Source organism: Schistocerca cancellata, chromosome 2 (genome assembly GCF_023864275.1).
Source record: "Schistocerca cancellata isolate TAMUIC-IGC-003103 chromosome 2, iqSchCanc2.1, whole genome shotgun sequence".
NCBI classification, from domain to species: Eukaryota; Metazoa; Arthropoda; class Insecta; order Orthoptera; family Acrididae; genus Schistocerca; species Schistocerca cancellata.
In genome coordinates this window covers 210,243,026-210,269,616 of record NC_064627.1, presented here as the reverse complement: position 1 = coordinate 210,269,616, position 26,591 = coordinate 210,243,026, and the positions used below count along the sequence as shown (strand labels likewise).

At 45.3% G+C, this 26,591-nt stretch overlaps 1 protein-coding gene across 1 annotated transcript in view; it reads right to left on the bottom strand.

Moving 5' to 3' along the window:
* Positions 1-996: 996 nt before the first annotated feature.
* The window catches only part of LOC126152522 (sodium-coupled monocarboxylate transporter 1-like), a gene marked incomplete at its 5' end in the record, with an annotated part of 103,152 nt that continues 77,557 nt past the window's right edge, over positions 997-26,591 (bottom strand). The window contains 2 exons of the mRNA XM_049916012.1: positions 997-1,330; positions 12,682-12,857. Of these exons, the coding sequence (XP_049771969.1) occupies positions 997-1,330; positions 12,682-12,857 (510 nt within the window). The remainder of the gene's footprint in view (positions 1,331-12,681; positions 12,858-26,591) is intronic.

The window sequence follows — 26,591 nt, the reverse complement described above, 5'->3', positions numbered from 1 at the left end:
AAACTGGAAAAAATTTCGGTGCTAGACTTGGCGCCGATTGGAAGGCGGTATCATACTTGCTAAACTGTGAGCAGTTCTACGACAACAAGAGTCTGACTCGAGTTTCTAAACATGTTCCCCAAAGTACCCCTTCTGCCTAACCACTGGACTGTACACGCTCGTTTCACTGTCCTGTCATCCACATATTAGGATATTTGACAAAAGCAGTTTTTCTGTACCACCGTTTCCAACACCCATTCACATAGCAACACTATATGTCGAGCACAACATTGTAATAGGCACATAGCAATGGATAGATCATAATGTGCAGTGACAGTTGTGGGGATGGTGTTGTTAAAGAAACTTCTGAGATGGAAGTGGCAAATTACTTTGTAAATAGAGGTGGATATTTTTCTCTGCGTCTTAACGAGACTCTCAATCTCTCTCTTGTGTCACAAAACAAGGATCGTGTTAGAGCCACCTGCACTCCCATTTTTCTTTAATATTGCACTTTAACATCTGACACTACACATCTCTGACTGTGTTATGGTACTGTTGGTTTATGAAAGTGTGGTCTTCCTGCATACGCTGTCTTCTGGTTTTTTGGTTGGCGTAGAGTCACCCACTGAGAATTTAAATTGCCATGCACTGCGGTTATTTATACCTTGAAAATGGCAGCGTGTTAAGTTGTCGAAGTATCGGCGAATGCTGGGAACCCAACGGGGCTACAGTTGCCTAAGTTTTTTAAATGTTCAGTAATGTGGAAGAATCTCAAATGTCTCGTGGGCTTATTTCGTGTTCAAGCAGATGACACTGGATTCTCCATCAAGAATGCTCAGAAACCAACTTCGGAGAAACTGGTCCCTGATGAGGACTAATCCAATGCCGTAACCCATGCCTGATAAACTATACATCGCCGTGATATTACATCCTTCCTGTTGACGTGTATGCTGGAACCATGCAGGGTAAGAAACTTCGACCTATTGCGTACAGCCAGTAACCCCAGTGGAGAGGCGCCTACTTGTCAGGCTGTCCTCGGGCCTCGGCTCCTTTCTCACAGACCAGCAGCTCTGTGGCGCCCTCTTCCTCTCCGTCGTCCCCACTCCTGCACCTGCCCTCGAGCCCACCGCCAGCAGAGTGTCGGGTGCTGCTTTGCCGCCGCTGCCGCCCCTTTTCGGCGAGCCAGCGTAGCTGTGGCGCCAGCAGCGCCGGGTCCAGGCTGGTGGGCGACGTGGCACCTGTTGCGAAGCTGGCGGCGGCGCCCACCAGCATCACCACCAGCGTGCCCAGCAGCGTGTAGTACATGTAGGACACGCGGAACAGAGCTGGCACCGAGCCCGTGGCTTCTGGCCTGTAAAGCAACAACAAACACACCTGGTGTGATCCTAGAGTAATGCTCAAACGTGGCTGAATCTCTGGGGTGCACTGTTGTAAGTAGGCTGTTTATGTTTTCTTATTGGCAACGTTACGTAGCGCTCTGTATGAAAATCACTGGCTGTGCTGTGTGCAGTGTGTGGCTAGTTTGCATTGTTGTCTGCCATTGTAGTGTTGGGCAGCGGCAGCTGGATGTGAACAGCGCGTAGCGTTGCACAGTTGGAGGTGAGCCGCCAGCAGTGGTGGATGTGGGGAGACAAATGGCGGAGTTTTGAAATTTGTAAAAATGGATGTCATGAACTGCTGTATATATTATGACTTTTGATGAATATTAAGGTAAATACATTGTTTGTTCTCTATTAAAATCTTTCATTTGCTAACTATGCCTACTAGTAGTTAGTGCCTTCCGTAGTTTGAATCTTTTATTTAGCTGGCAGTAGTGGCGCTCGCTGTATTGCAGTAGTTCGAGTAAGGAAGATTTTTGGTGAGGTAAGTGATTTGTGAAACGCATAGGTTAATGTTAGTCAGGGCCATTCTTTTGGAGGGATTTTTGAAAGTCAGATTGCGTTGCGCTAAAAATATTGTGTGTCAGTTTAAGCAGTCTCGTATACAATTCTTCTAAGGGGACGTTACACTGTGTACGACAATTCACACCAATTGTACACTTTTAAGTAGCCTGTTTACATGTTTATACACTACTGGCCATTAAAATTGCTACACCACGAAGATGACGTGCTACAGACGTAAAATTTAACCGACAGGAAGAAGATGCTGTGATATGCAAATCATTAGCTTTTCAGAGCTTTCACACAAGGTTGGCGGCGGTTGCAACAACTACAACGTACTGACATGAGGAAAGTTTCCAACCGATTTCTCATACACAAACAGCAGTTGACCGGCGTTGCCTGGTGAAACATTGTTGTGATGCCTCGTGTAAGGAGGAGAAATGAGTACCATCACGTTTCCGACTTTGATAAAGGTCGGATTGAAGCCTATCGCGATTGCGGGGACGTTTGCAAGACAACAACCATCTGCACCAACAGTTCGACGACGTTTGCAGCAGCATGGACTATCAGCTCGGAGACCGTGGCTCCGGTTACCCTTGACGCTGCATCACAGACAGGAGCGCCTCCGATTGTGTTCCTAACGACGAACCTGGGTGCACGAATGGCGAAACGTAATTTTTTCGGAAGAATCCATGTTCTGTTTACAGCATCATGCTGGTCGCATCCGTGTTTGGCGACATCGCGGTGAACACAGATTGGAAGCGTGTATTCGTTATCGCCATACTGGCGTATCATCTGGCGTGATGGTACGGGGTGCCTATGGTTACACGTCTCGGTGACCTCTTGTTCGCATTGACGGCACTTTGAACATTGGACGTTACTTTTCAGATGTGTTACGACCCATGGCTCTACCCTTCATTCGATCGCTGCGAAACCCTACATTTCAGCAGGATAATACACGACCGCATGTTGAAGGTCCTGTACGGGCCTTTCTGGATACAGAAAATGTTCGACTGCTGCCTTGGCTAGCACATTCTCCAGATCTTTCACCAATTGAAAACGTCTGGTCAATGGTGGCCGAGCAACTGGCTCCTCACAACACGCAGTCACTACTCTTGATGAACTGTGGTACCGTGTTGAAGCTGCGTGGGCAGCTGTTCCTGTACATGCCATCCAAGTTCTGTTTGACTCAATGCCCAAGGCGTATCAAGGCCGTTATTACAGCCAGAGGTGGTTGTTCTGGGTACTGATTTCTCAGGATTTATGCACCCAAATGGCTTGAAAATGTAATCACATGTCAGTTGTAGTATAATATATTTGTCGAATGAATACCCGTTTATCATCTGCATTTCTTCATGGTGTAGCAATTTTAATGGCCAGTAGTGTATGTTGGCAGTGCGATACACCACATTAATAACTCTGACAGCGCTGTGCTCCCTCTGAATGATACTCTGTGGTTGGTCGGAGCAAATGTTAGAGGTGAACAGCCAGTAATGATGGAAGAAGTTAATAGTCAGCAGTGATGGCAGTTGGAGGTGAATAGCCAGAAGAGATGGAGGCTGGATGTTCATAGTTGGCATGATGGAGTTTAGAAGTCTGAAGAGTTAGCGCTAGCGGACGGTCCAGAAGTGTGTCCGTCGTGGAAATTTAATTTTGTTAATGGTTATTGGAACTGGATGTTACATTATTAAGGTAAAATTTGCTAAATACATTGTTTGCTCTACAACAAAATCTTTCCTTTGCTAACCACATGGCTTTTAATAGTTAGAGCCTACAGTAGTTAGAATCTTTTTATTTAACTTGCTGTATTGGTGATTGCTGTATTACTGTAGTTCGAGCAATGAAGATTTTCTGTGACGTAAGTGACAATGTATGGGTTATTGTTAGGATTTCTTCTAATTCAGGGCCACTTTTTGTGTTAATTATTTGCGTAATCAGATTGGGTATCGTAGTATATTGGGGACCATAAATGAATAGAATAACTTTGAGCTATATTTGTCAGGGAGAATTCTGAAGGTCAGTGTGGAAATGATAAAAATATAGCAAAGTGATAGTACGTTGAACATTGAGTGAGCATCCAGCAGTTTAAGTAAAATCTAATAGAGACGTTTCAACTTGCTTGGAGAACAAGCAACACACAGCCACTGCGCACATGGTTGGAAATCGGCCAAACACAGAGCCCATAATCTCTAGTCTGCGCACCAGTAAACACACACATACACACACACACGTAGAGATAGACTGTGTGCACATGTCTGGAGACCAATAAAACGCTGAACCACAGTTTTATACAAGTAGATATATCATGATAGGCACAGAAATGCTGAAGGCATGAGTCACAATATACAACGTAAGACAAATACAACTGCATAGGCTCCGGCAGCCATTGTCAGTTGACATAAAAGTTATCTGAGTATCGTATCGCGTTACCATGTCATACAACAGTCAGAAAAGTTTTGTCATAAGACGTACTGCACAAAAATGTAACACTGGTCCCAGTCAATGTGGTGCTATGATTAGAAATCCTTACACGTCTCTTCAACACAATTCTATCCACAGGCTACAAACCAAACATGTGGAAAATCTACTAAGTCCTACTTTCCCTGAAACTATACACCTACTTACAGCAGTTCATCAGTCTCAGGTTGCAGTTCTGCAACACCCTAATCCGTTTGCCCCCAATGCAGCCGAAAACAGCTCACCAGGAACAATCCCTTTTTTTTTAACCATTATGCCTTCTATCCAAATTCCTCCTCTGACCACATCTACCTCCAATATCTGCAACCTAACAGAAAATCCATATTTTTTTGTCCTCTTGACCACTGGAAACTATAGAAATTATGGCATTCCACACCCATCTTCAGGCTCCAGGCATATAAAAATCACATTAACTGCGTTCACTTATTGGATGATCTCTATCAGGCATGCCTGTTCACTATTAACAATATCAGTTCCCGTATCTTCCATTTTCATCAGGTGTATCCCAAAGCTTTGACCTCACTCCTCACATATGTTTTCAGCTGCTTAGTTTGTTTTCAGTCCATCTCAAATCACTCCGAACAGATGGTTCTAGATACATGAGCATTTCGAATGACTCCGTTTTAGGAATTTCGAGAATCCATATTTCAGTAAAATTCAAGAGACATATAAGTTGCTGAGCCAAAACATTATGCCTTCAATTCAACAGCGTGTTGTTCCTATTTGCAACACAATGCAGCAGCGACTCTGCATTGCATGGGTTCGATGAGTAGGAATTTGGTACACAGAAACAGTGTTCATGTAGTCTGAAACTGCCATGGTGACTTCTGTTACTACCGCAGGTGCCATGAAAGCTTTATTCCATATACCATGTAGCACAATACAGCTGCCATCAGCCCGCATCCATGGTGAGGTGAATATTTCCTGCAGCTGCTCACATAACAGCGTATCCAGATACGACCATAGGACTGATGTAACAAGATAAGTGATTGATCAGATCAGGCGAAACCTTTATATTGGTCCATGGTGTAATCTCAGTGATCCCAGGCGCACTGCGATAGCAACTGACGTAGTTTTTAGGTTAACACGTGAACACATTGGTATCATCTGCCCCAGAACACCACGTTAATTAATTTACCTCTATATCTACGTGACTACTCTGCAGTTCACAATTAACCCTTGGATGCATGAGTGTTAGGATCTATGTTATTGCTTGATGGGGGCCTCAAAAGCCCCCATTGAGATTTCTATCTACGTTTATTACGAATACTTACTTTTATTTTCGAGTGAATACAGTCTTACAAAACATATCTGTATTTAGTTTAAATGAGGAAAACATTAAATAAAATGTCTGGGTATTAATTTCAGTGAAATAAGTCTGAGTTTAATCATTACTAATCTTATTATTTTAGCATATAATAACTTATATGAGCACTTACATAAACTAGAAATAGCGCCTTGGTGAGGTAAAATGCAAATCAGTGAGCACAAAGCATCCAAATACAAAATGAAAAGAAAAAAATTCTACGTTATAAATTATATAGCAACTGAAAAAAAATTAAGCTACACAGCAGTTTGTCCAAGTAAATATTAAATTGCTTGTCACAAAGTTCTACACATTACTGGAAACAGTCTTCACAAACAAGCACACTATGTTCATTGCATACACAGTTAGGACAGTTGAACAACACTGATCGATTTTCCTTTCCAGTTAACGTGGACACAAAAAGCATCTCTTCTGATCGTTTATCTTTGATGGACAATATCCATATCCTAGCCCATTTTGACGCCACTTCTAGACAGTGTTTATAGGACGACTCTTTGTAAATCTGGAGTTTCGGCTCTGGACTGTATATGTGGACGAATAAGTTCTAGGGCCAAGTCTTTTAAGAAAATCCTCTTTTATGTGATTTTCCATTTTGATATTCTGAATGTTGATTTGTGAATAAACAGAGAGCATTTGTGACTGCAACATCCATTACATTATCCTATGAAACAAACGTCATCTCCTTGTCTATCTTTGACAAGTGCAAGTACGTGCCTTTTGGTCAAGAGAATCCACACCCGATGTCTAATCAACTGCGACGTCGTGATGTGTGGAATTTATTAGCATACGCTCTTATTCTTCTTTTATTACATAACTCACAATAGTGAAAACATCTCTGACTCAAAATTCTGAAGACAGAACAAGTCGTGTCTTACATGATTTCATTTCGTATGGAAATTATTGTTTGTTATGGTGAAGACTACCGAGTGCTGTAATTTTATGCTTCAACAAATCTTGAAACAGGGAAACACTGGTAATGTAGTTGCCCATCGTGATATTGGTTGAGCTTCGTCTAAGCATTTTTGCCAGGGTGTTTACCACATGAGCTGCAACATCAGCTTGACGAGGGTGACCTGGATTTTTTCTTCAGCACATCAGCTCAGATACAGAGGATGGTGTCAAAGAGTCCCACAGTCAGAATATCTCTATTCCATATTTTCCTGGTTTGCTTGGAAAAAAGTTGTAGAAATCTGCAACGCACTCTGAAAGACACTAGCTGCTCATCTGTTGTGAAATTCTCACCTGGATGAAATTTTTGTCTACAGTTGTTTGTGAATAGTTCGCACTCGTTGCAGCAATCTGGCATAGTAGAAACTTAGCTTCTCGGTTGTCGGGTGTGTCATCTGTCACCGAACCTAACGGCTCTCCTTATTTCTTAACACCTGTCTATAGAAGAAGTTGCCATTTGAACTGGGCTGCCAGTAGAGTTGTGAAATAATTTTCTTATAGAAATATCCCAGCTTCTGTAACTGTCAGCTAATAGGAAAACCCCTAGAAATGCATTGATTTCTTTTTTTGTAACATTACACAATATTTGACGTGCTGTAGCTGCTGAGCTTCGTCCTTCCAGACTTTTACCATGAGCTATTTCATCCACAATATTATTTCTGATGAAGTAACTCCAAGCATCTTTTGCCGTCTATGTATTTGTTCCCATAACATGATCTGGACCAACTTTCACTACATTGTGAGTAAGCGTTCTGCTAGAAGGAGGTGCTGATTTCCTCCACTGAGTTTCATCGTATCTGATAAAATAGCTGCCAGTTTGGGCTACACATGCTATATTACACTCCTGGAAATGGAAAAAAGAACACATTGACACCGGTGTGTCAGACCCACCATACTTGCTCCGGACACTGAGAGAGGGCTGTACAAGCAATGATCACACGCACGGCACAGCGGACACACCAGGAACCGCGGTGTTGGCCGTCGAATGGCGCTAGCTGCGCAGCATTTGTGCACCGCCGCCGTCAGTGTCAGCCAGTTTGCCGTGGCATACGGAGCTCCATCGCAGTCTTTAACACTGGTAGCATGCCGCGACAGCGTGGACGTGAACCGTATGTGCAGTTGACGGACTTTGAGCGAGGGCGTATAGTGGGCATGCGGGAGGCCGGGTGGACGTACCGCCGAATTGCTCAACACGTGGTGCGTGAGGTCTCCACAATACATCGATGTTGTCGCCAGTGGTCGGCGGAAGGTGCACGTGCCCGTCGACCTGGGACCGGACCGCAGCGACGCACGGATGCACGCCAAGACCGTAGGATCCTACGCAGTGCCGTAGGGGACCGCACCGCCACTTCCCAGCAAATTAGGGACACTGTTGCTCCTGGGGTATCGGCGAGGACCATTCGCAACCGTCTCCATGAAGCTGGGCTACGGTCCCGCACACCGTTAGGCCGTCTTCCGCTCACGCCCCAACATCGTGCAGCCCGCCTCCAGTGGTGTCGCGGCAGGCGTGAATGGAGGGACGAATGGAGACGTGTCGTCTTCAGCGATGAGAGTCGCTTCTGCCTTGGTGCCAATGACGGTCGTATGCGTGTTTGGCGCCGTGCAGGTGAGCGCCACAATCAGGACTGCATACGACCGAGGCACACAGGGCCAACACCCGGCATCATGATGTGGGGAGCGATCTCCTACACTGGCCGTACACCACTGGTGATCGTCGAGGGGACACTGAATAGTGCACGGTACATCCAAACCGTCATCGAACCCATCATTCTACCATTCCTAGACCGGCAAGGGAACTTGCTGTTCCAACAGGACAATGCACGTCCGCATGTATCGCGTGCCACCCAACGTGCTCTAGAAGGTGTAAGTCAACTACCCTGGCCAGCAAGATCTCCGGATCTGTCTCCCATTGAGCATGTTTGGGACTGGATGAAGCGTCGTCTCACGCGGTCTGCACGTCCAGCACGAACGCTGGTCCAACTGAGGCGCCAGGTGGAAATGGCATGGCAAGCCGTTCCACAGGACTACATCCAGCATCTCTACGATCGTCTCCATGGGAGAATAGCAGCCTGCATTGCTGCGAAAGGTGGATATACACTGTACTAGTGCCGACATTGTGCATGCTCTGTTGCCTGCGTCTATGAGCCTGTGGTTCTGTCAGTGTGATCATGTGATGTATCTGACCCCAGGAATGTGTCAATAAAGTTTCCCCTTCCTGGGACAATGAATTCACGGTGTTCTTATTTCAATTTCCAGGAGTGTATTTGCATTTTAAGGCTGGATTAAGCTTGGCATATTATTTATGTTTTCAGGCTGTGGTGTACTTGATACATTATTTAAGTTTGCAGGCTGCGTTGTATTAATAGGCCAAGCTATCCTTGGTAAGCCTACATCACTTACATCCCAAGAGACATCCCTAATATCTTCAGATTCTGAGCTGTCCGACGTATGTCTATAAACAGTATCAGTTTCGTATTCGGAAGCAATATTAGATTCACATTCGTCCCATCATTCAGAAACAATCGTTGAAACGTTTGGCTCATTATCAAATAAGTTTCGTTTTTCGAGACATACTAGATGGTTCCATAATGTAAGTAACGAACGTTTCTTGGTTAGAAAGAAAGTCTAAATTGTTACTACGTCAGAGAAAAAGATAAGAAAGGAAAACAAGGAGACTAACATAATTACTTACATCAGTTACGAGAACAACACCTTTCACGTCTGAAGTCAAGTTCAACAATGAACATGGAGCCCATTGTTGTTATTGCTAGAGCCTAGCAAGTGAAACAATTGCCAGTATAAAAACATTACAGTCATCAACATTCATAGGCTGGCAGAAAATCGTCTGCTAAAGCATTAGATTACAATAGGCCTGAAAAGGCCTGGTCATGCATTACGTGCATAGCATTAAGAAAATACTTTTTTCATACAATCTTTGCCATATTTAATACATTTTTATCATGTTTCTTAATCCCAGACTTATTTTTAAGTATTACATAAAATAGTGAACAACTATATATGATTTTAATACGATTAAAGGGATGATTGCATCACTCTCGGGCCTGAGGGGCCCCTATCATGCACGTAGAGATTCATCGAACCACCTTCAAGCTGTTTCTCTTCTAGTCCACTTTCGAAGAGTGCACAAGAGAGACTAATAATTTAACCTTTCCATTTGAGCTCTGATTTCACTGTCCCACAACAACTTCTCCTATGAATCTCAGTCTGGATTTTGCTTTTTATTTTATTTGTTTTGTGTGGTCATTTCACTTTTTAAGGTAGCTCTGGATACATACTCCTAAACATTTTATGTTATTTTCTGTTTCTAGCAATTTCTCACGTAGCTGGACTTCTTTTCCTATGCAAATATGTCGCATTTATTGCGTTCAGTGACGTCTGCCAGTTCCTGCGTCATTCATCAAACCTCTGCAGGTCCTTCTGCAAAACGTTACAGTCTTCTGACGTTGCTACCTTCTTATAGACAACCACATCACCTGCGAACAGTCTTAAAAAGCTTCCAACGCATTCTACTAGATATTTGACATCCATTCTAAACAATAACGGTCCTGCAACATTTTCTTCGGATACTTACGACATTATCTTTACCAGGCGTTGATTTTGTACCTTTCAGACCGACGCGCTGAGTTCCGTCGGCAAGGAAGTTATGAATGCACTAGAAAATCTGGTCCGATATTGTATAAGCTCGAATTTTTTTTCTCTAAACGGCATTAAGGGACGTGTCAAATGCATTCCTGAAGTCGAGGAACATGATATCAACCTGAGCGCTTATGATTACAGAGCTTTGGATAGCATGGAGAAACAGAGCAAAGTGGGTATCGCAAGACCTCTGTTTGAGAAAGAATATTATTTTTATGTAGGACACTTTTATTCTTCAAATACGTTATGAGCATAAAAGATTTCCCATAAATCTACTGTAGATTGACGTCAGCGATATAGTTGTATGCATATGTCCTATCAACCTTCCTGAACCAGGAACGAGCTGCGCTTTTTCCCGTCATTAGTTACCCTTTGTTGCTCCAGCGACCTACGATAAATTGCTGCTAGAAAGGGAACGAGTTCTTTGGCATAATTTCTGTAGAATCTTATAGGCATCTCATCTGGTGCTGATGCCTATCCACCATAAAACGAATCTATTTTCTTTTCGTTGCGCGATCACTTAAATCATTATTTATCATTTTGAAGTTCTTACGATGATTGAAATTAAGGAACTTTTAGGATTTTCGGCGGTGAAACAATTTTGGAAGACCGAATTCAGTATTTCGCGCTTCACTATGTTATTTTCCATTTATGTGCTGTTATGGTAACTAAATTATTGATTAGACCATTTCTAAGCTGTTATTAAATACGCTAGACTAATACCTCCTAGGTATTTTAATCACGTCAGGTGACTTCGCAATGTCAAGTTCAGTGATACTGGTGTGATACGCATAACCTAAGTATTTCATCCCAGACTTAAAGGGTCATAATGTTGCATTTGGTGCTAATCGTATTTCAGAACCAGTATTTAAGGTACCTGCCCGTTAGAAAGTATCGCAAGAAGCCTTTCGTTTTATATCCCTGCGTAACCGATGACTAAAGAATAGCACGTGCACTTAAGTCACTTTATCCTATATATTAGACGCCTCATTATTACAATACATTCACTAGTGAGAATATGTAAATACTCAAATCACTTGGAGTGTACACGAAATATGTGATGAGCATATGTGTCACACAAATACGATGATGATGTTTGGATTCCACAACTGCGCGGTTATCAGTGCCCGTACGAATTCCCAACCTTTACTCAGCTCAATTTCGCCACTTGCATGTATGACGATGAAATGATGAGGACAACACAAACACCCAGTCATCTCGAGGCCGGTGAAAATCCCTGACCGCACCGGGAATCGAACCCGGGACCCCGTGCTCGGGAAGCGAGAAAGCGACCGCGAGACCACGAGCTGCGGACACACACAAACACAAATACGGTACAACGAATTAAGTAAGCTTTAGTGAAGCACTGCCTCGCTATTGAAAACAGGGTGAAGTATAACTGCACCAGGTGTTTCATACACCATTCGAGATCCGGCTACATGATCAGCTGATAAATAAAGACAGGTGTTTCCAGCTAAGTAACGCCTTGAGCATGCTCAAAGTACAACGACGATCAGCTGGAATGTCGAGTCACGTCATGGTAGCTGAAGAACTGAGATTACACTATGTAGACGTGCCTCCTCCATGTCAGTCGCGTACCGAGCCCTGCGGTGGCAGCAGAAAGACTGTGATTGCCTGCGGTTCTGCTGTGGACTTCCACGTCCACCTCGACATCTGAGCCGTCCACGGATACTGCAGACCTATGTGCGACAGTGTGAGCGAAGGGATGTATAATACATTTAACAGCGTAAGGCAAATAAAGCATTTGGGGAGCGGTAGAAGTTAGCAACAAACTAACCCGCCATGTTAGCCGAGCGCGCTAACGCGCTGCTTCCTGGGCTCCGGTAGGCGCGCCGGCCCCGGATCGAATCCGCCCGGCAGATTAACGACGAGGGCCGGTGTGCTGGCCAGCCTGGATGTGGTTTTTAGGCGGTTTTCCACATCCCCCTAGGTGAATACCGGGCCGGTCCACACGTCCCGCCTCAGTTACGCGGCTTGCAGACATCTGAACACTTTCGCGCTATTCCATGGATTACACTAGTCGCAGACAGTTGGGGTACACTAATTCCTTCCTGGGGGGAGGGGGTACGTGGTGGTGGCAGGAAGGGCATCCGGCCACCCCTTCAACTAACATTGCCACATCCGATTAACCATGCCGACCCTGCATCTCCGCGGGAAAAACGGCACAAGCAAAATAAAGAAAGAAGTGGGCAACAAACTTGCCGAAATATCGCCCCATTTGGACGAAGCCATCTGACTAATTCACTCGATGTTCCCTGAATGGAGTCTGACAAGCGAACTGAATGCAGGGCAGTCATTGCGCGACTGAGCCGGCTCCTTCCGTACCCCGCGAAACAAGCTCACGGCTGCTGCGCATGCTCAAGCTAGCAGACTGCGCAGCGCCGGCGTTACCTGGGAGTGGTGGCGGCAGCGGCCGAGGCGATGGCGGCCGTGACGTTGGCGGAGCACCCCTCGACGGAGACGGGCAGCCGCGGGTATTTCATCAGCCCAGTGGTGAAGGCGTGCTGCGCGCCCACCGTCATCACCATCACCAGCAGCATCCCAGCCGCAGACCCGATCACAGCGCCCTGCGACATACCAGCCAGGGTGAGCCTCACATGTATCCTACCGTTTGGGAGAATGTGAATCACGGATGACTTTAATAACAAAACGATTCCTACTCAAACATGAACTCATAGTTTTCCAAATGTACAAGAGTTGCCCAGAAAGTAACGCACCGCACTTTTTTTTTCTCAGCCGAAAACAATGCTACGAAAACGAAACGTTACATACTTATTTACTGGAAGTCTCATGAGTGAGCGTCAGTCCCCGTTAGCTGAGTGGTCAGCGCGGCGGAATGCCTTGCCAAGGGGCCCGGGTTCGATTCCCGGCTGGGGCAGCAGATTTCCTCCGCTGAAGCACTGGGTGTTGTGTTGTCCTCATCATCATTTCATCCCCATCTCCGACGCGCAAGTCGCCCAATGTGGCCTCGAATGCAATAAGCACTCGGCGGCCGGACTTCCCCGAATGGGGGACTCCCGGCCCACAATGCCGTACGCTCATTTCATTTCATGAGTGAGCGAGCCAAGTTTCCCTCACTTCAGCCAGACAGCGTAGCTCCAGGACAGTTTGGAAATGGCGTCTGTTGGTGACGTACGCTACTAGCAACGCGCCGTCACTGAGTTATTGAGTTTCTCTCTACAGAGAAACATGCTGTGGAGAACATTCACAAACGCTTGTGAAAAGTCTATGGAGCATCTGCGGTCGATACAAGTACAGTTAGTCTCTGATCAGGGAGGGTGAGGTCGTTAGAGCCGCGCGGGATTAGCCGAGCGGTCTGAGGCGCTGCAGTCATGGACTGTGCGGCTGGTCCCGGCGGAGGTCCGAGTCATCCCTCGGGCATGGGTGTGTGTGTTTGTCCTTAGGATAATTTAGGTTAAGTAGTGTGTAAGCTTAGGGACTGATCACCTTAGCAGTTAAGTCCCATAAGACTTCACACACATTTGAACGTTTTTTTTTTTTTTTTTTTTTTTTTTGAGGCCGTTAGAAACCGGTTTGGCTGAGCTCCACGATTTGCTGCTGTAGGTGAGACCATGCACGGCTGTCACACCTGACATGTTGCAGAGAGCTGATGTTGTCATTCGTGAGAAGGGACGCATTACGACTCGGCCGTTGACGCTGCATCTGTCAGTCACCAAAGAAAGTTCACACAGTGAAGCACTGGCTTCGCCACCAGGACAAGGACTGGTACCGCGGGGCATACGTGCTCTAGTTTAGTGCTGGAGGAAGGCCGTAAAACGGGATGGAGATTACGTGGAAAAATAGGGTGTATAGATAAAACACCATTATTTCGTGTTTGTAATTCTCATCACGTTCAATAAAGAATTGTTGAAGGAAACAATCCGGTGCAATACTTTCTGGTCAACACTCGTAGCGTCCTTAGCCATTAAAAAGAGTTGATACAGTGAGATTAAATTTTTTTCAACGTTGGGATTCGAAACGAAGCTTCTACTTGTCGATGGAATACTTCTTGCTAAATACGCAGTCAGAACATAGCTCACATTCAACATTTTTCAGTCTATGAGTTGCTGTCCTGTACTATTACTAGCTCTTGTGTAAGTCGGAAATAAATATTGGGTGTGCAAAAGCTACTGCAATAATTCAGATATAAGTAATTTTTCTGCTGGGCATGCAGTAACCTACAGATAATTTTCGTGGTGGGACGACCTCTAGCAAACAGTAAGTGAACTCACAGACATATGGAGTGCCCGTTACTGAATCCTAGCAAGATCAGATTGAGACAGGAGGCAGAAATCGTAGTATCACGCCAGCTCAATGTCAGCACAGGATACAGTTCCACCTTGATGACGGTGACGAGCAGATCCGCGTCAGAGGTAGCTGCGTAGCACATCAAGTGTTATACAATGCCCCAAGCAGTCACAACGCTTTTCCGGTATTGTTTCAGAAATAACCAAATGGAAAGTCATTGCTACGTCAGAGACACAACGGTAACGTCTCTGACGCAATGCAGAGCATATATACATTTATATCGAAACGAACAAACATATTTCTTATAAGAGGACAGTATTCAATAGTATTCACTGCAACTCCCCCCCCCTCTCTCTCTCTCTCTCTGCCAGTTGTACTCTTCCTTAGAACCTAATGTGAAATAGTTCTTACTATTAACTATCGTCGTTCTTTTTATCAGACTTCCATATTCTCAACTAACATTTGTAGTAATACACAAAACATTCACGACTATACGTGCATTTCTATTTTACTTTTACATTATTATCATTATTATTATTGTTATTGCCATTATTATAAGTTACTGCTATTGCAATTACTATTTGTCTTATTATGCTGAAACATGACTCTCTAATCAATGTCAATATGTAGAAACTTCACAAAAATCTGTTACAAAAGCGACGTATGTGCACTCACGTTTAGACTAAACAGAACACCTTGAACGACTAGGATATGAACGTTCATATCCATAGGACATATACATTAGCATGTTGTGCAGAAATGATTAGGATTTCAGTCACCTCGGTTCGGCATGTATAATGTTGACTTGTAGCCACAGGATCTACCATGGGCTGTCATAAAACTGGTTCCTTGCGTGATGGCACCGGTGAGTATAGGGCGCGAATAGCGACCTGTGGTACAGTCATCCATGCTGCGTTCACGTGGTTCCTACGTTCATCTCTCGTGGTTGCTATTTGGTCACAGGGCTGCACCTGTCGTTTTACCATATCCTACATATTTTCGACTGGTGTCAAAGTCTGGCGAGCGACAAGTCCGGTAATCTGACAAGGTTGGGCAAAAGGCTGACATCCCGTGACACCAAGAAGGTCCATGTTCATGCAGCAAGATGTGAACGTGGCTTGCCTTGCTAAAAATGGCGTCTGGGGCGTAGTGCGGAAAGGTTGTGGCTACGAGTTGCAGGATGTCATTCACGTGGGTTACACTGGTAACAGTGCCCCAGACGCGCATCATTTGTGATTTGTAGTTGCACCCAATTGCACCCCACACCACAAGGCCTCGAGTCGATGCTGTTAGTCTTGTACGAATACAGTCACTGTGATCCCGCAACCCCGTCTGCGGCGGACCAAAACCTGGATTCGTCCGAAAACAATATGTGATTTCTATTTTTAATTTTTATTTAAATTTTGCATGTCTAGTTCCGTAGGGCCAAATTGAGGAGCGAATTTCGAAAGTCATGCAGCGTGTTAGCACATGAAATTACAACATAAAAGTAATAAAACTAAACTCCGCCCGAACAGGTCCTGAAGTCCTAACGCTACCGACCAGCCGCCGTGTCATCCTATGCCCACAGGCGTCACTGGATGCGGATATGGAGGGACATGTAGTCAGCACACCGCTCTACCGGCCGTATGTCGGTTTACGAGACCGGAGCCGCTACTTCTCAATCAAGTAGCTCCGCAGTTGGCAGAGTCCACCCCGTTTGCCAACAGCGCTCAGCAGACCGAATGGTCACCCTTCCAAGTGATAGCCGTTCCTGACAGCGCTTAACTTAGGTGATCTGACGGAAAACGGTGTTACCACTGCGGCAAGGCCGTTGGCATAAATCTAATTACAGATGACATAAAATGTTTATGAATCCAAAAAAAGACAAGTTGTAAGTTTATGTAAACACAATCAACAATATTACACAGGAATTAACTTAACTGTTCAGGCATCTCCTCGACAGAATAGAAGGAGTGACCTATGAGAAAACTCGTCATCTTCGATTTGAGAGCGTCTTGATTTCTGTTTTGAATGTTTATGGTAGCTTGTTGAAAAGGGATGCAGCATTATACTGCACATTCGTCTGCACAAGAGTCAAGGGCGTTCGATGCAAATGCAGAATGGATTTCTGCCGAGTATTAACCGAGTGAAAGCTGCTAATTCTTGGGAATAAGCTGATATTGTTAACAAGAAACGTCAGTAGAGAATATATGTATTGAAAAGACCAGGGGTCGACAAAAGGTTCGCGAACTTACACTACTTATTGCCCGCACCGCCCGTTTGTGAGCCAAAAATATCCTTTGAGAATGGGAAGAGTCGCCCCAAAATATAATACCATACGTCATAAGCGAATGAAAATAAGTAAAGTAGACTACTTTTGTGTCGAACTATCACCTACTTCAAATACCTTTCGAAAAGTAAAAATGGCAGCGTTAGGTCTTTGAACAAGATCCTGAACGTGGATTTTCCACGACAGTTTACTATCTATGACAACCAAGAAATGTGAAGTGTTCTCTTTCACTAATCATATGCCATTCCTGTCCCCAGTGACGTCCTTCTATGCACCATTGCCGTCTAGCATGTTTCTGTGCATTCGTCAGAGGTACGTGGAGAAGCGGAAGACGCACACATAGCCCATACCGAAATAAACGGCGACGGACAGTCATCTCTGAATGTGTAGGATCTTCCTGGCAGATTAAAACTGTGCCGGACCGAGACTCGAACTCGGGACCTTTGCCTTTCGCGGGCACGTGCTCTTCCATCTGAGCTACTCAAGAACGACTACCGCCCCATCCTCACAACTTTACTTCTGCCAGTACCTCGTCTCCTACCTTCCAAACTTTACAGAAGCTCTCCTGCGAACCTTGCAGAACTAGCACTCCTGAAAGAAAGGATATTGCGGAGACATGGCTTGACCAGAGCCTGGAAGATGTTTCCAGATTGAGATTTTCACTCTGCAGTGGAGTGTGCGCTGATACGAAACTTCCTGGCAGATTAAAACTGTGTGCTGGACTGAGACTCGAACTCGGGACCTTCGCCTTTCGCGGGCAAGTGCTCTATCACCTGAAATACCCAGTACGTCGTCTCCTACCTTGCAAACTTTACAGAAGCTCTCCTGTGAACTTTGCAGAACTAGCACTGCTGAAAGAAAGGATATTGTGGAGACATGGCTTAGCTACAGTGCACACTCGGCTGCAGAGGGAAAACCTCAGTCTGTGTACCACTGTTCCACTGTTGCACCAGAGCCGAGGAGGACGTAGGTCTGTCCTGCAATACCATTTGAGTGTGGTGTCAATTTTCGCGGGTTAAGGTCTGACACATCTCACATCTTGTCTTGTTCTGTGGCCTTCCGTGAACCATTCTGTACAGAATCGTTACACTGCCAAAATACTTTGTCCCGAAAGAGCAGCAGTGTCCCGGATGAATGCATCACATTCCCTCATGCCAATAACTGGTCTTCTTCCAAACTCACTTATTAGACGGTACGGTTCAGGTATATATCTACGAGGTATCCCGTACGTCTGCTGAAGTGAAACTGATCTGTTACTTTCGGTTCATAGCGACAACGAGAGGCACAGTCTTGTTTTACTGCATGATGATGTTGCGCCGCGATATCGATTTTGACCTTGAACCCGCGTGCTAATATTTTCTGCAGAACATACTAATGTACAAGTACTGTCAATATGAAGTCCAATCTCTAATCGTTCAGGGCGTTCTGGTTTTTCTGAACATGAGTGTATAAATAAATAAATAAATAAATATCCTCGTTGAGAAATGCTGTGGCTGACGTAACTTCCCTCTTGTGTGTGTTAGGGGCGGAATGTTGTGAGAGAGAAAAGGAAAGAGAGAGAGAGAGTGAGAGATTGCAAGAATGCTATACTCCTGGAAATTGAAATAAGAACACCGTGAATTCATTGTCCCAGGAAGGGGAAACTTTATTGACACATTCCTGGGGTCAGATACATCACATGATCACACTGACAGAACCACAGGCACATAGACACAGGCAACAGAGCATGCACAATGTCGGCACTAGTACAGTGTATATCCACCTTTCGCAGCAATGCAGGCTGCTATTCTCCCATGGAGACGATCGTAGAGATGCTGGATGTAGTCCTGTGGAACGGCTTGCCATGCCATTTCCACCTGGCGCCTCAGTTGGACCAGCGTTCGTGCTGGACGTGCAGACCGCGTGAGACGACGCTTCATCCAGTCCCAAACATGCTCAATGGGGGACAGATCCGGAGACCTTGCTGGCCAGGGTAGTTGACTTACACCTTCTAGAGCACGTTGGGTGGCACGGGATACATGCGGACGTGCATTGTCCTGTTGGAACAGCAAGTTCCCTTGCCGGTCTAGGAATGGTAGAACGATGGGTTCGATGACGGTTTGGATGTACCGTGCACTATTCAGTGTCCCCTCGACGATCACCAGTGGTGTACGGCCAGTGTAGGAGATCGCTCCCCACACCATGATGCCGGGTGTTGGCCCTGTGTGCCTCGGTCGTATACAGTCCTGATTGTGGCGCTCACCTGCACGGCGCCAAACACGCATACGACCGTCATTGGCACCAAGGCAGAAGCGACTCTCATCGCTGAAGACGACACGTCTCCATTCGTCCCTCCATTCACGCCTGTCGCGACACCACTGGAGGCGGGCTGCACGATGTTGGGGCGTGAGCGGAAGACGGCCTAACGGTGTGCGGGACCGTAGCCCAGCTTCATGGAGACGGTTGCGAATGGTCCTCGCCGATACCCCAGGAGCAACAGTGTCCCTAATTTGCTGGGAAGTGGCGGTGCGGTCCCCTACGGCACTGCGTAGGATCCTACGGTCTTGGCGTGCATCCGTGCGTCGCTGCGGTCCGGTCCCAGGTCGACGGGCACGTGCACCTTCCGCCGACCACTGGCGACAACATCGATGTACTGTGGAGACCTCACGCCCCACGTGTTGAGCAATTCGGCGGTACGTCCACCCGGCCTCCCGCATGCCCACTATACGCCCTCGCTCAAAGTCCGTCAACTGCACATACGGTTCACGTCCACGCTGTCGCGGCATGCTACCAGTGTTAAAGACTGCGATGGAGCTCCGTATGCCACGGCAAACTGGCTGACACTGACGGCGGCGGTGCACAAATGCTGCGCAGCTAGCGCCATTCGACGGCCAACACCGCGGTTCCTGGTGTGTCCGCTGTGCCGTGCGTGTGATCATTGCTTGTACAGCCCTCTCGCAGTGTCCGGAGCAAGTATGGTGGGTCTGACACACCGGTGTCAATGTGTTCTTTTTTCCATTTCCAGGAGTGTAGTTCAATTCTAAATCACTCGAAACGCAAATTTCTCTTCAGCAACGATTATTAAAGATTTTAATGGTTTATGAAACAGAAAGCTATGAATGATAACTGTACCGAAATTGTCACATCCCAAAAATACTGTCTGATCGAATCCAAACTTAGAGGATGTGTAGGACAGTATACCAATAGCAGGTAATTTTAAATTGCCGACATAAGGCGGTACGGACGGTCAGCCTTTGGCCAAGCTCTTCAGCTATATATCCGCGACACAAAGTGGAAAAACCTTAATGCAAGAAACTTAATGGAATAAATGATTGTGTGGAGACACTGAGTAGAAGGAAGCCTTAAGCAGCTACGTGTATGTAGCGGAACATGTAATCTGATCACAAGAGTGTATGATCGTAATGTTGTAGTAATGAAGGGTACAGTTTAGCCCAAATTTCGTGCTCGACGTTGGAACTCTTGACGTTCTGTGTCCATTGCTGTACGTCGCTTCTTACATACTAGATTAACACTGAGCATGTAATTTCTCCGGCCTCCCTTCGTCCAACAACCATCTCAGATTGCAATGGATACGGGGATTCCGCCGGTGCATTGGGGGTTTTCAGACGAAACTCCTTTCTTCCAATCCTCATGTGATGGACGCGTAAACATCGGAGACTACTGCTATGGTCAAAATCTGGTAAATATCAATTTTAAGCGGCACAGGAGTATAAATGTTAAATTATATGTTTCCAATGAGTCACTGTCTCTGATCTAGAAGCGTACGCATCAAGAGTAATCATTACAACAACTTCCAGAAGGAGGTCTTAGAGACAGTCACTTCCTACGTTTCAAGCAACTTTATCTGTCACATTTCATCAGAAGATCTCCTTACCACGTACGGTCAGTGACAACAGGTGCTGCTTCCTTACTGTGATACTCGCTTTTTCCGATTTTGTTGTCCTTGTCACTAATGGTTTCTCTTTGTGAGCTGACTGCCATGACCCAGCATCCACTGTAGAAGCTCTACTCGGCGCAGCATGTCCCCATCAATGAGTTCGAAAGCATCGTTGATGCGAGCTCGCAGTTCTGGCACGTTTCTTGGTAGAGGAGGTTTAAACACTGAATCTTTCACATAACCCCACAGAAAGAAATCGCATGGGGTTAAGTCGGGAGAGCGTGGAGGCCATGACATGAATTGCTGATCATGATCTCCACCACGACCGATCCATCGGTTTTCCAATCTCCTGTTTAAGAAATGCCGAACATCATGATGGAAGTGCGGTGGAGCACCATCCTGTTGAAAGCTGAAGTCGGCGCTGTCGGTCTCCAGTTGTGGCATGAGCCAATTTTCCGCGGGCTACGCGTGAAACTTGCCCGCACGCGTTCAACCGTTTCTTCGCTCACTGCAGGCCTACCCCTTGATTTCCCCTTACAGAGGCATCCAGAAGCTTTAAACTGCGCATACCATCGCCGAATGGAGTTAGCAGTTGGTGGATCTTTGTTGAACTTCGTCCTGAAGTGTCGTTGCACTGTTATGACTGATGTGAGTGCATTTCAAGCACGACATACGCTTTCTCGGCTCCTGTCGCCATTTTGTCACACTGCGCTCTCGAGCGCTCTGACGGCATAAACCTGAAGTGCGGCTTCAGCCGAACAAAACTTTATGAGTTTTTCTACGTATCTGTAGTGTGTCGTGACCATATGTCAATGAATGGAGCTAAAGTGAATTTATGAAATCGCTTCAATCATTTGTAATAGCCCTGTATATATTGAATGACGAAAACAAATATTTTCCTAGCACAAGGAACATCTCATAAAAGAAAATGTATTCAGGTGCTTCACAGAAGTTACTAGTTTCATTTTGAGAGAATTAGTATGAAGTAAGAAATGGTCATGGCCTTTGTTCTGCATATTGATCAAATTCTTGCAACACGATGATGCAGACTGACGATGCATAACTGAATGGAGTTTGAAGATACTGATACGCCGATAATCGTGAAACGTCGAAGAGCCACCGGCTGTCCATCAATGTTCTGCAAAATGATTTACACAGTCGAAAGGTTTCTTTATTGAGGAGCGCAATCGCACTATTACTTCTGGGCTGATGCCAAATTATATTAACAGTCTTTTCTGTCCTCCTCCAAAAGACTGATGTGTCGTTACGTCAGGGTACGATTCCAACACAGCAATGAATAGTTTTCTGCAACTAGTAAGAAGACGTCCCAGTCGTAGTACTGAAAAGTATTCTCTCCCACATATTAAGATTTTTACAACGTCGATTACAAGATTTTATGGTTTAGGGTTCCGTGTCACAATCTGCAACAACGGAACCCTTCTAGGATCCGTTTTTTGTCCTTTCGCCTGCCTATCTGTCCGTCTGTCTGTTTGTCCGGCGGTTAAGGACTCTTTTTTATCAGGAACGGGAAGACGTATCATGTTCATTTATCTCACATATTATGGTCTACTCTCCCTAGGTAGTGTAAAAATTTTAAGCTTCTTCGTCGGTTCAACCAAAAGTTACGACCATTCATGTCATTTTGATGCTCGAAAACTCATTTATCAAAACTTCCTGTTTACCCAGACTCATGACATTTGGCACTAGGTAAGGTATTGGGGTACAAGTAAAGGGAAAAAAAAACCAAAATTGTTCATTTGTAATTATATGAAACAAAAAACTATTTTTGTCATTTTTATGATTATGTCTATTACTGTTCGGCTGTTAAGCCCTTTTTCTCTGGGACAGTATGGCGCGTCAAGTTGAAACACACTACTGGCCATTAAAATTTCTACATCACGAAAATGACGTGCTCAGACGCGAAATTTAACCGACAGGAAGAAAATGCTGTGATATGCAAATCATTAGCTTTTCAGAGCATTCATACAAGGTTGGCGCCGGTGGCGACACCTACAATGTGCTGACATAAGGAAAGTTTCCAACGATTTCTCATGCACAAACAGCAGTTGACCCGCGTTGCCTGGTGAAACGTTGTAAGGAGGAGAAGTGCGTACCATCACGGTTCCGTCTACGATATAGGTCGGATTGTAGCCTATCGCGATTGCTGCTCCTGTTGATCGAGATCCAATGACTGTTAGCAGAACACGGAATCGGTGGGTTCAGGGGGGTAATACGGAACGCCGTGCTGGATCCCAACGGCCTCGTATCACTAGCAGTCGAGATGACAGGCATCTTATCCGCATGGCTGTAACGGATCGTGCAGCCACGTCTCGATCTCTGAGTCAACAGATGGGGACGTTTGCAAGACAACAACCATCTGCACGAACAGTTCGACGATGTTCGCAGCAACATGGACTATCAGCTCGGAGACCATGGCTGTGGTTACCCTTAACGCTGCATCACAGACAGGAGCGCCTGCGATGGTGTACTCAACGACGAACCTGGGTGCACGAATGGCAAAACGTAATTTTTTCGGAAGAATCCAGGTTCTGTTTACAGCATCATGATGGTCGCATCCGTGTTTGGCGACATGGCGGTGAACGCACATTGGAAGCGTGTATTCGTCATCACCATACGGGCGTATCACCCAGCATGATGGTATGGAGTGCCATTGGTTAGACGTCGCGGTGACCTCTTGTTAGCTTTGACGGCACTTTGAACAGTGGACATTACATTTCAGATGTGTTACGACCCGTGGCTCTACCCTTCATTCGGTCCCTGCGAAACACTACATTTCAGCAGGATAATGCACGACCGCATGTTGCAGGTCCTGTACGGGCCATTCTGGATACAGAAAATGTTCGACTGCTGCCCTGGCCAGCACATTATCAAGATCTCTCACCAATTGAAAACGTCTGTTCAATGGTGGCCGAGCAACTGGCTCGTCACAATACGCCAGTCACTACTCTTGATGAACTGTGGTATCGTGTTGAAGCTGCATGGGCAGCTGTACCTGTACACACCATCCAAGCTCTGTTTGACTCAATGCCCAGGCGTATCAAGGCCGTCATTACGGTCACAGGTGGTTGTTCTGGGTACCGATTTCTCCGGATCTATGCACCCAAATTGCGTGAAAATGTAACCACATGTCAGTTCTAGTAAAATATATTTGTCCAATGACTACCCGTTTATCATCTGCATTTCTTCTTGGTGTAGTAATTTTAATGGCCAGTAGTGTATATGTCACATACTAAGGTTTATAGCCCCTTGTAGGGTCCAAATATTTTAAGTTTCTAATTCAAAGCAATCAGATGATCCTGCCACGTATGTAACATATTTCGATATTTGAAAACTCGTGCATCAGAAGCTATAGGTACCTCCCATTGACCTAGAATCATGAAATTTGCCAAGAAGCAAGAGTTCACAGTACAAACTAAAGGAATTTTAGTCACATCACATAAAAGATATCTTTTTGCCATTTGAACATATACTGCGTTTATCATCCGTCCAAAACATAACAGACGAAAATTACTGCATGAAAACAAGAAATGTAAGTTGTAGTCACGTTTTAGTAAGTAAATGGTTTATAAAACCTTCTGATTGCGGGGGAGGCAGTTTACGTTGTGGCAGGCCACGGGACACAGAGCCGGAGGCTAGGCCTCTCAAGAAAGACTCCTTTTTTTAGTCGAAGTCTGGATCACAAAAGACCAAAGCTGCTGTGTTCTGCCCTGAAGAACGCTACAGAATCTACACAAGTGATCCGCCTCGCGCAAAGTCTATTGGCTAAAACCGAAGGCATGAATACGCTAGCGTATTAAGCAGAAGGCTGAGTACGTCTCTTGTTAGCAGCTTTAACCAGGCCAAACTGCATCGGTTCTGAAAGGCTGACAACATGTCTCACATAGGCACAGCCGAAGTTGCTCTGGGACAAATCTTGCAAAGATTTGGCTGGGCTCTTTGACATAAAAATTTTCAAACCAGTTCCCTAAAATATTCCTTTAGTGGCTGCCACCCAGTACACAACTTTGTCACTGAAACTATCAATGGAAACTGAAGTTCGCTTCACTAATTACAATCACGATGTGCCATGTTATATGTTTACTTATGTGCCGTAAGTAAGGGTATGTGCCTGCCGTTTTGCACGTGTGCTGTACATTTCTGTAGCCATGTTGTGAGCTAGGAATTTGATAATTGTTCAACATTTTTTACAAAAATACTTATTGTGTGTCGAAGCAACTAAAATTTTGACATTGTGTTTATTTTAGTTTACTCTTTCTCTATAAAAAAGAAATTCAATGCAGATTTCGACCTGTCACAGCTGTATGATATCGGTGTTCCCGGATAGCCAGTTCTGTCTCTAAGGAGACGGGTGTGGGAAGCTGTGCAAGTGCAGAGTCTGCAACATTTACACAATGACAATATTACTGTTTATTATCCGATACTTCTGTACTGCCAGCTGATGACTGTGGCCTAGGACCATGGTTGTGCCTAGCGGACAGCACAACGGCAGCCTACTGCGGCAGTGGCCTTGCTGCGTAAATCTATGTCAGCTATGCAGTGTCAACTACGCAGACTAGCAAGCTTTACAGATGGACTAGTCTATACTGAACTTGAGCGAAGGGGTCTGGCTCGAAAGTGCAAGCACCCCAATTTCAACCCAAGGCCATCGGAGACTAGCTGGCGTGCCAGGCGGTGGCATGCACTGGATAGCATCACCTCAACACATCCAGTTCGAAGCCTTGGAGTCATTTGTTCTAGCTGATGACTCATAGAGCCGTGGCCTTCACCAAGCTGATGATGCCGCTTCATTAGGCTGTACCTGCTAAGCCGACCATTCGACCTATGACTAGCATGGAGACTCCGCCAGTCGAATGCATGGTTCTGATGGAATGCTGCTAACAGCTGAGAGGGGAGCATATATCCAGGGTGTCAGGGCTATAGGTACAGATAATGTGATAATTTGTACCTTATCCCATACCCACGTCAGTGTGTTAGTTTTTACTTGCATCCAACAGATTTCACACCAAAAAAAATCACATAATTTGCTACCTGACGTTTTCTGTACTGTCATAAAGGGGCCACGATGTGTAATGTGCCTGTCTCTACAGACATTAGATATTGCATTGATTTGTGAACACTTCAGTATCTGAGCTGCTGCCCAGGGTACAATAAACATTGACGGCTTGCGTGTTCCACATGTTCTTCGAGGTATTAACCAACCTAATAACATACTACTTGTAATAGCTGTAATTATTAGTCTTCAGATGAGTATATTACTTATGAACATTGTCCAGCACACTGTTCTTAGTCATTAATAGGAATATCTGCACTTATATCCCTAACATCCTGTGTTTGCACTGGGCAGGGGTGCTATGACAGGAGCATGGTTCTCTTCAGGCAGTCAGCTGTGGAAATGCTGCTCAGTACCACATCATGTAACAATCTGGTCAACTTCTAATGGTAAAATTCAATGTTGCAGAGTGATAAGCAGATGATAAAGCAGTGGCTTGCTGTGGGGTTACGTCGGTAGCTGCTCATTTGATTGCTGAGGCTGATGCCGCAGTATGAGCCTGATACTCAGCCACGGAGTGTCTTCAGCTATTATCATTCAGCAGCATTAAACCACGAAGCACTAGATGTGGCTCAAGAAGAACTATACTGTTAGAGGCCCATACATTCAATACTGGCTGCGATTTGTGTTTTCTGTGTGGATTCTGCGTATTCTTTAATTACGAAACTATCCTTGACAACAGAGGACTAGACAGCTGAACATGGTTCTGATATACACCATAAAATCTTTTCTACACCTGAGAGACAAGGTAAACAGAACACCTGGTTGTCTCAGCTACACGGATATGATGGATGCCTGCATTCATCCACTCTTTACTTTGGAATGCAAGCCCC